The sequence below is a fragment of the Anguilla rostrata genome, chromosome 1 (assembly GCF_018555375.3).
Source record: "Anguilla rostrata isolate EN2019 chromosome 1, ASM1855537v3, whole genome shotgun sequence".
NCBI lineage: Eukaryota > Metazoa > Chordata > Actinopteri > Anguilliformes > Anguillidae > Anguilla > Anguilla rostrata.
This window is the reverse complement of record NC_057933.1, coordinates 25089983-25099817: the sequence shown is the minus strand read 5'-3', so window position 1 is coordinate 25099817 and position 9835 is coordinate 25089983. Positions and strand designations below refer to the sequence as shown.

The 9835-nt window shown below is 38.4% G+C and overlaps 1 protein-coding gene across 1 annotated transcript; it reads left to right on the top strand.

Annotated features, from left to right (window-relative positions):
• Positions 1-268: 268 nt before the first annotated feature.
• Positions 269-9323, top strand: LOC135252888 (homeobox protein Nkx-2.2a). The gene is made up of 3 exons (XM_064331518.1): positions 269-736; positions 7109-7414; positions 8152-9323. Exons 2-3 carry the CDS (start codon positions 7159-7161, stop codon positions 8706-8708), a joined length of 813 nt encoding a protein of 270 aa, XP_064187588.1. The 5' UTR covers positions 269-736; positions 7109-7158; the 3' UTR covers positions 8709-9323.
• The last annotated feature ends 512 nt before the right edge of the window (positions 9324-9835 follow it).

The window sequence follows — 9835 nt, the reverse complement described above, 5'->3', positions numbered from 1 at the left end:
GTGTTATTTTTAAAATATTCAGGCGAAGAAAATATAAATAACAACAGATAATTATGGCAAGAGATCGAAATGAATAACTCTAACCTTAGTTGTGAACTGTTTCATCAGTGTATCTTGTGTAAACGGGGAATATCGTATATAAATAACATGCCACATCTGGTCCCTTTGCCTGGACTCCTCTTAGTTACCAAAGGATTTATTAGTAAAATCCTTCTCTAGGGCGAGCCGTGAACGATAAGAATCAAACGAATGTCCCTATTTTATACCATACTGCCGCGGGGGACTGTCTTTCAGTTTACCTTCACCATAAGTATCACAAATGAAAATAAAGCACACCTAGATAACGATTTGTATCAAAGGATACCAAAAAAATTGCCATTGGAAACCCGAATAAGAAAGTTGCGCCGAATCAACTAAAAGCACCATCAAGAGGACTCGTGTTTGCTCTTATGACCAATTTATTGCCGATGAACATATGGCCAATATTTTGTCTCACGTCATAGCTGGGGAAAACAAACACCGTGCAATGTTAGCGGGAGAGAAAGAGCAGAGCCACTTCGGCAGCTATGCAAACGCACTTGGACAATATCAGAAGAGGAGCACTTGCTTACGGGGTATATAAACCACATCAGGCTTATCTCTGCACGCACTTCTGACTTCCATTTGGAGATATTTCATTAACTCCAAGCTGCCTTAACGCTGGCTACACCACTTAGCCCTTTCCATCAGTCACCAGGTGAGCACAATATATGCCTTTATTATTTAACCCCTTAAGACGCGATATAAGGTAAGATTTGCGCAAGGAGAGCGTGTTGATTACATTTTCCACGAAGAACAACCATTGCATTAAAGCGTTGACCGACTCTTTCAGTGGTCAATTCTTGTTCATACCGTATTTTTTTTCCATCATGTCGGCTCTAAATTTGTGACATGATTGTCATGAGTGCTGGTGTTTGGATTATTTTGAATAGGCTATTTACGTTTTCTGAAACGGTTCAGCAGCCTACTTCCGTACCGATTGTGATACCGACTACATTCACGATCTTCACTTCTCTCCGACGGTTGTGCATCTATGTGACTCTTTTATGTGAGACAGCACGACCATATGTAAAATGTATATATAAAACCAAACTGAGACAGTAACATGTTACATGGGTTTAAAAGACGAATAATAATATTGCCTAACAATGGCCGTATACACGCCAAGAATATTTAGTTAAAGTTTTACCAACAAACAACTAAGATTACTCACCACGGTCTGTGCCTCAATATTCTATTAAACACAGTGGACTGAATGTTTCAGAGGTGCATGGTGGTACACTGTCTGCTCCTATGTAGATGAAATACGTTTACTACATTCTGCCCATCGCACTGTACAACATTACGGAAACAATTAATGAAACAACTCAATGAAGTACTTTCTACATGTCAAACGTTGACCCGGTAGCGCATCTGAGTTGTGTGCTTTTATTAGCGTATTTAAAACAATAAAAGGAAATTAGCTTAAAGACACACATATTTGAGCAATATTATTCAGAACCTGAATTGGAGCTGTGCACTCTGGACCTCCTATACCTTAGTGATTCAAAAGTTTCTTTTCATTTTCTTTCTTTTACAGATTACTTCCGTATCTTAAAAAAAATCTAGTATCTTAAAAAAAACACCCACTGTTTACTCCAACAATTTAGAGTAGCCTACGCACTGTGAGAAGAAGAAAACAACGCTTGGGTGATGTAAAACGTGTCTTGGGTTAGGCTATATTTATCTATCTCTTTTCAAGAATTACGATTCATTATTTGTAATGAGTAGGTTTTTTTCCGGAACTATCAGAAGTGTTCAACTTAATCGTCTGGAATAAATCATTTTGCGCTCCCGTTTCAGTTTCACAGTGTGCTAACAAGATGAATGTTACCACGTATACGCAATGTTTTGTGCGCGTCATGAGATTTTCCCTCGACAATACACATCTATGTCAGTAGAGTTCGCTAGAGTATTACAAATTTCTTGGTGCAACAGTAACACTAGCTCCAATTACAAGTCACTAACATCCATTCCCTACAGAAGAGACTCCTTGTCCTCGGGTATAGTTCGTGTATTTCTGTCAAACTTGGTGTTAAAATCAGAAACGGTGGCGTTACTCTTTATTTTATCCCGAAGTAATTAAAACGTATTTTGGAATAATTCACTTTTAATTACAGCCACTGAATGAGTCTATCTATGCAAATTGCGCGGTGGCGTATTATATAATTAAATTTTAAAAATACGCACTTATCAATGGTTCCTTAGTTTCCGTAAGATATAACATTGGAAGTGATTAAAATAATAAGCCTTTCAGAGGTTTTCAGGGAATCCGATAAAGGGTCGTAACGCCGAGTTAAACACAGTGCTGCATGAAATTCACCGTTACAAATAAACTGGTTGTTTAACAAATAAAGGCAGCTCCCCGGGCCACGGGCGCTGCGCTAATCTCATTGTGACATGTTTAATCATTATAGGAAAGGAAACGAATAAAAAAGCTCGGTGTTTGCCTCAAAGGGAAAAGTGGTTAGATTTCTGGAATCAAACCGCTGCAAATGATTTGTGCCGCAGGAGGACCGCCCCCGGGCAACCAGTAAGTCCCATAAATAAGACTAACATACTTTTACCTGCATATTATTTCTAAGCTTACATTCATGAAAAAAATCCTTCTCAGTTTATGCTTTTATCACGAGCACCTCATGGAAAAAGGGGTAACCTCTATCAAAGCCCAACTGCTATAGCCTGAGGCACCGGAACACAACTGAAATTCAGCGATTAAAGAAGAGAATGCTCAATGTTATTATAAATCTTCCACCGGCATTATTATCAAATGGGATTATTGCCTTATTTAATGAAGAGAGTAAAAGACCATTCTTCATTCAGAGAGATGTGGGTATTATCGTTATGTTCGCATGACGTTTTTCATTATTAAGAAGAAGAAAAATAAAAGTTGCTGTTAAACCTTAAATTACATAAAATTGCTAATATTTCTATTTTTCCCTTGTACCTTGTAAACCAGGCCGACTGTAGTATACGATTGTCCAGGACTCGCATACGTTCGTTAAAAAAATGTCATCTATAGTAGGCTAGTTAATTTCACCAATGCCTATTTAGTAGCTTAAAATATACGAGCTAAAGGCCTAAACCTTAAAACGGGTTCAAAAATGAACATGGATCTCCCAGCCATGTAATTGTGCATGTGTTCTTTAGTTACCTTTTAACAATACAAATACGACAATTAGTCATCCCCTGCGAATTTGGACTGTTCAAGTAATTTACTCTTGTAAGTGTATCCAAGCCGTCTGCCACCGATAAAATTAACCGTGCGGTAAAGACATTCAACGGGCTTTAGGCTACTTATTGTCATTAAAGCGTTGTGCACACAGTAGAATATCTGTAGTTTAAATGCAGACCGTACTGATTTAAAACAATAGTTCTCGCTCAGCGGGCCTCCTTCGACAGGATCTATTTCTTGTGTGTGCTGTAACATTAGAAATGGACTGATTTGACAGTAGACTCTCCACTAGTTTGAGTATATTGCTTATGAGAAGGCCCGAAACACATCTGCAAAACAAGAAGTAAACATGCTATTAGAGCACAACATGGAATCAGCGAATGTTCGCTCACATATAATGAAAGATTTATTATTATTATTATTATTATTATTATTATTATTATTATTATTATAATAATAGTGGGACTGGCTAATAATTACGCATGTGCAATATTATTGGGATTTCATGTAACTGCAACGAGGCTGGGTTGTGATTATTTCAATGACATGTAATAATAATAATAGTAATAGTCACAGTTATTTCGTAGATCTGTAGAAGAAATATCCACACACACACAAAACTCACGCACACACATGTCCCACCCCCCGCTTGGTCGCCTTTATGTTCACAGTACCGAATGCGCATTCGAGCTAAGTACATAAGGTGGAATATTGCCTATTACTCGGTGTTGCCTTTTGGTTTTTCATTCTGTTTTAGTCCCTTCTCACATTTCACATTTCGTGTCTTTTATTTCAGAATTTTCTTAAATCTGGATCGGTAAGTAGGCTATATGTCTCACTGATGCATTGAGAACACTGTTGCAAAAAGTCGATTTCTCCGCTGTCTGTGCGAAAAGGCAAACGGCCTATTTGAGCTACCTGTGAAAGTAAACAGGTAAACACACAGAGAGGGCTCTTCAAGTGAAGTAGGGCCACTTAGCCTGTGCACATTTACCTCTTCTTCCCAAACCCCTTAGTTCAATTGTTCAAATATATCCCCAATAACCGCATACGAACCGCAGGCTTCAAGGGACTCATACCATCGTCGATACTAAGCGGATTCACTTCATCATATGACCGAATTGTCTCCGAGCCTAAAATTTGATATTAGGGCAATTTGCTACTTTTCAGAATCAGTCATAGTTATGCCCCGACAAACACAATAATGTAGAACTAGATCGCACGCAAAATACAGATATCAAAAAGAGCGAACGCAAATGGTCACAGTCAATATATTTACCTTTTTTATCTTCTTTCAGATAGATTGCAGATTATTTTCTTCTTTAAGTATCCCTAAATATTGGCATTTGTGGCAATGCTTGGTAGGTCAGGCAGCAACTCGGCCTTAGCTTTGTCACAGTCCGACTGTGCTCACTCCCCGTTGAGTTCAATGGACCCATTGTCATCATGGTTTAGACTGCTGCATGATTAATTCCACGGAAAAACTCTCAGCCCAGACTAGTAAAATATTTACCTCTCAGGTGGCTGGTACCAGTTACTCAATCAGGTTTCTCGAGGGAGAAAGGGGGCCTGTTTTAAATTAATAATAATAATAATAATAATAATAATAATAATAATGGCCAGTATTTTATTATTATTTTGTCGTTAGTCGATTTGTTTATTCTTGGAAAGCAGACGTGACAATAGCAGCCTTAAGGTTTTTTTAAAATGTGTTTTCTATGTTTTTTAACAGATGTTTTATTTCATTTCTTTTTTTATTTAGAATGGGAATTTAGCTACTGGTTTAGGGAAACCATTTGAAATTTGAAATCCCAACACCCATTATCCCTGGACTTAGAGAGCACAAGAACTTGCATGTGCGCGCGCGTGCGTACGTGCGTCCGTGCGCGCGTGAGAGGCAGAAGATGAAGGACTTTCCTTAATATTGTGGAAGGATTCAGAAATGAATGGAGAGATAGTCCATTGAAAGCAGTTGAATGCCATGACAACTAGGAACAACCTCAGATTTATTCCAAACAGTTAGAACACATTGTACAGGGGCGTCAATCATCTATTATTTCCCCCCTGAAATAAATGCAAAAACTGAGACGGGACAAAGGCTTCCAACAGGACCCGGACATTTGTCTACATTTCCTTCATTGTCCGCAGCTTAGCAATCGGTTTGTATTTGTGTTTGCCCTGGTCCGACCACCCAGGATGCGCTGAAGACTTGGTAAAACGTGAAACATTGTCACCCACATCACATACTACATAGGAGGCAGAGGGGAAAAGAAAAAGTGAGTGAGAGTGAAAAAGAAATCCCAGAAAAAAGAAATAAACTGATCAACAATAATACATCGCTTTCGTATTAGACGGAAGGCAGAGACAAAAATATAAAGTAGCGGAAAATGAACAAAAATCAAGCGGATTTAATAAGTTTGCTACCCGCTCTTTGTAGGGTAGCAAACATTTAGGATAACTAAATTGAACAAATCGAATCTCATAAGAGTTAGCAGTTTTAGCGATTCTCTTTTGTACAATTGACTTTAGTACCACATTACAAAATAAAGAAAATGTAGGCCTAATTGAATTGTTCATATTTGGAATACATCAATGCTCAGACAATCATTAGAAGTTCTTTTCTGACCATTTACTGCATATAAAAGCGCATGCAATGGGTGCATGCAACCTAATATAATCGGTTGTGCAGCGGCTCGACCTCCAAGAGTTCGGAGCTTAGTTTTCAACTTAATATTCTCTATATTTATTTGTTAATCAATTCTAGTGTTTATTTAAGCGGTTTCATATTTTTTTAAAAGACGAATCACTCATTATTATTATTATTATTATTATTATTATTATTATTATGTCAGTATTGTGTTAATATTCTATGCTTTATTTGTTGTTTTCTAAACTTGGTTACGTCTTGTTTACCTAATTGATTAATATGTATATCCGACCTTAACTTTGAGCTTAGAGCTTACAGTCCGCAATGGGCAGAACAAAGGCGTCTGCAATAATTTCTTGATAAGGCACTTGCGTTTCTTTAGAAACAAACAAGAGTCGATGACTTAGTGTTTAATGTATGCCCCTTGTCCTTAAGACCCAGCCAAAATATTGACCTAAAAGGTTTACATAAATTGGTCTCATGCCATTTTAAACAATAGCATTTTGGATTCAAAACCAGTATTGAAAAAAATAGAGCTTAGAATGGGCGTTTAGACCGCAGTTTAGCCCCAACTGCCAACAAGCAATTTTCCAGCTTATTGCTTTAATATTTCTACATATGAGGAGAATATTAACGCAAACGCTTTTCAGGAGCAATTTGTTAAAACGCGCTTTCAAGTATGCTGAGTATAAAGCTACTTGGAGGTCCTTTGTATGTAAATAGGGTGTAAAAAAGGCCCTCCCCGTCTTTGTAATTAATTGACACGTTATACCACTCATCATGTTCTGAAGCACCAATGGTAGAGGCTCGGATCTCCCCAAAACCCACAATTTCACATCTGCAAACACTGTCTTCATCCACTTGACTCCCAAGACCCGCCCACACGTGGCCAACCTTTTGCGTTTTTAATGCTTTTTCACTGCAGGTTCATGTGTTTGAGACCAACCTTATATGGACTGATCAGACCGGTAATGGCTTATTTCCCCCCTTGCGCCCAGCAGTAGCACAGTACCCACGAGCCAGATACAGTACTTCAGCCACTTTTGCATTCTTCTTGGACTTACAGAAACTGATTGCACTTCTACTTTAAGCCCGTGGCTATATGAGCCGCACTTCATGATTTGCTGTAACGCTGGTTAAATATCAGACGGCATTTAACTGATCTCCTTTTATCAACCACCATTCTGTTTTGTGTGTTTTCGAAACAGCGGATTGCCAAACTGGTGCAGCAACTTTCCTGCATAAATTTCCACAGAACATGTCGTTGACCAACACAAAGACGGGCTTTTCTGTAAAGGACATTTTGGACCTCCCTGACACAAACGATGAAGAAGGATCTATCACAGGAGCGGAAGAAGATACGGAGGGGTCTGAGGCAACAAAAACGACTGGAGTTTTGGTGCAGAGTCCCTTAGAAAACGTTCAAAACCTGCCTTTAAAGAACCCATTTTACGATAATAGTGATAATCCGTATACAAGATGGCTTGCTACTACGGACAGCATTCAGTATTCATGTAAGTACCATTTAACTATCAGAATTTCTAGTAGTAGTATCCCGAATGTCTTGTATCAGTTATTTTTTCTTTATCTGCCAATAACTGGGCATCGTATGCATTTTACCTTTGTGTCGCTATTGCAGGAATGTAAAATGTTAGTTTTTTTATTTAGGCTATGCGCAAAGCCAAGATCGGTGGGTACCCTTAAATTATATCCATTATCTGTATTCGTTGAGTTGCGCGTTTTGTAACCACCCTACAAATAAATAAATAAATAAATAAATAAACAATAAAATGCATTTGACCTTCTAATGAATCCGAATATGAAATACATCGATCCATATTGCTTTGAAAGATATGAGATGGAAATCTTACAAAAACGTCTGCCGCAATCGTCCACAAGATTATTGACCTAAAATGTTAAATAGGCCTCCTATTTAATCTATATGTTTATAGTTGACAATGCATGAAATATAACTAATTTTAAGGCTATATTATTTCAACTGAGTATGTCTGAGCGTAAGCTGTAGACGACGAGAGCACAGTGAAACCATTTTCTTGAAGGCTGTACATTAATACCCACCCAACTTATACGAACCTGCTGATGTGCAGGTTTTGTAAAATCGGAGGCATTCGAGGGGACGTTAAACCGTGGTTACTTTATTAAAAGACACTTGGAATTAATTTGTAAAACGAATGGAAAAATGCAAATGCATGCACAATTTTGTGAAAATGTGTCTTGTTTTCCCACGTAGTGCACGGTCTGTCGGCTAATTCCCAACAAGATTCGTCTGCCAAGTCGCCGGAACCGTCCGCGGACGAATCACAAGACAATGACAAGGAAACTTCAAGCAACGGCAGTGACTCCGGTAAGAAGAGAAAAAGGAGAGTGTTATTTTCCAAAGCACAGACTTACGAGCTCGAGCGTCGATTTAGGCAACAGAGATACCTTTCAGCGCCCGAAAGGGAACACCTCGCTAGCCTGATCCGCCTGACGCCGACTCAAGTGAAAATCTGGTTCCAGAACCATCGGTACAAAATGAAGAGAGCTCGGGCCGAGAAAGGTATGGAAGTGACTCATCTCCCCTCTCCTCGGCGGGTGGCAGTACCTGTCTTAGTCAGGGATGGCAAGCCGTGCCATACTCTTAAAGCTCAGGACTTGGCGGCCACTTTTCAGGCTGGAATTCCATTCTCCGCATATAGCGCCCAGTCACTTCAGCATATGCAATACAATGCTCAGTATACGGCCGCCACCACGCCACAATTCCCCACAGCACACCATTTGGTGCAAACGCAACAGTGGACTTGGTGAATCATTATAAACTTGATGGGAGTTGCGTTTGAAAGAACGCGCGGATAGGGAGTAAAAACAATATAAAAGAGACTTTTTTGCAGCTTGACCCATATCAACCATTGTAATTTTGGGACTGATATGTGCGCCATGTTTACAAGTTTTCGCCATGAAAACCGGGTCCGGCCTCTCCCTAGAACTAAGAATGTCAATGCTCTTGTGAAATTTTGTATAGTATGTTTGTGTGTTGTAGAAATGTTTCCCTTTTGTCAATCGTGTAATAAGCACGTACAGAAAACCACTTTAAAATTATATAGATTTTTTAATTTCTTGTTCATTTGACATTGAATATATTTATGGCCACGAATAAAACCCTGGCAACTTTTAGCTTATTTTTTATTATTTTGTTTATGTTATTTGTAAATAGTTTGTGGTAATTGTTTGCGATGCAGATCACTTTTCAGGGCGCGTAGTTGGATGCAAAATATTCCCCGATTTAAAAGCAAGCTGGTAAAAGAACTGTCAAAACTGTCCGCAACGATCCCATTTAATTATGTGAATAGCAGTTTAAAAGCGCGTTGATGGGGAAATTCCCGGTTTTTATAAGAATTTTAATAAAATGCTGTGTTTCAGAAATACGTTTTGGTTGCGTTCTTAACGACGTCATAGGAAATATGTCTATAGCTTCAGAGAACACTTTCAGCAGATATTTGTTGAAAATTACCACTGGAAGTCCAAATATATTTATACATATATATGTTTGCTTGTCATTTATGGTAAACTAGGATAATTTAGCTCAGTGTAAGACGCTGGTTTTTCCCCGATGCGCTTAGGATGTTCACTTTAAAATGAAGATAAATTCTTTACTATTTTCTTATTTTTTCTGTTTGGATACTTCAGGGATAAGAAGGATAAAGTCACTTGTGAGATGGGGTAAAAAAAATCCACTCACTTATTATAAGAGGGCTTCTTGGAAAGGAGCTTTTCATTCCAAGCCAATTCCAAAAGGTCTGCCTTTCAACATCTTGAATTGCTCAACAATTCCGATGTTTAAGTGACCCGTTTTGTTGAATTCATTTCAGGGTGTTATGTTATTGTTTGTGTCCTTTTTATTTTATTCCAATTAGAAGACGTTTGTATCGTCACTG

Bases quoted from the DNA above. Each gene is read 5' to 3' on its own strand.
- LOC135252888 (XM_064331518.1), top strand. From the start codon at position 7,159: ATGTCGTTGACCAACACAAAGACGGGCTTTTCTGTAAAGGACATTTTG. The intron at 7,415-8,151 runs GTAAGTACCATT...TTTCCCACGTAG, and splicing joins GGACAGCATTCAGTATTCAT to TGCACGGTCTGTCGGCTAAT.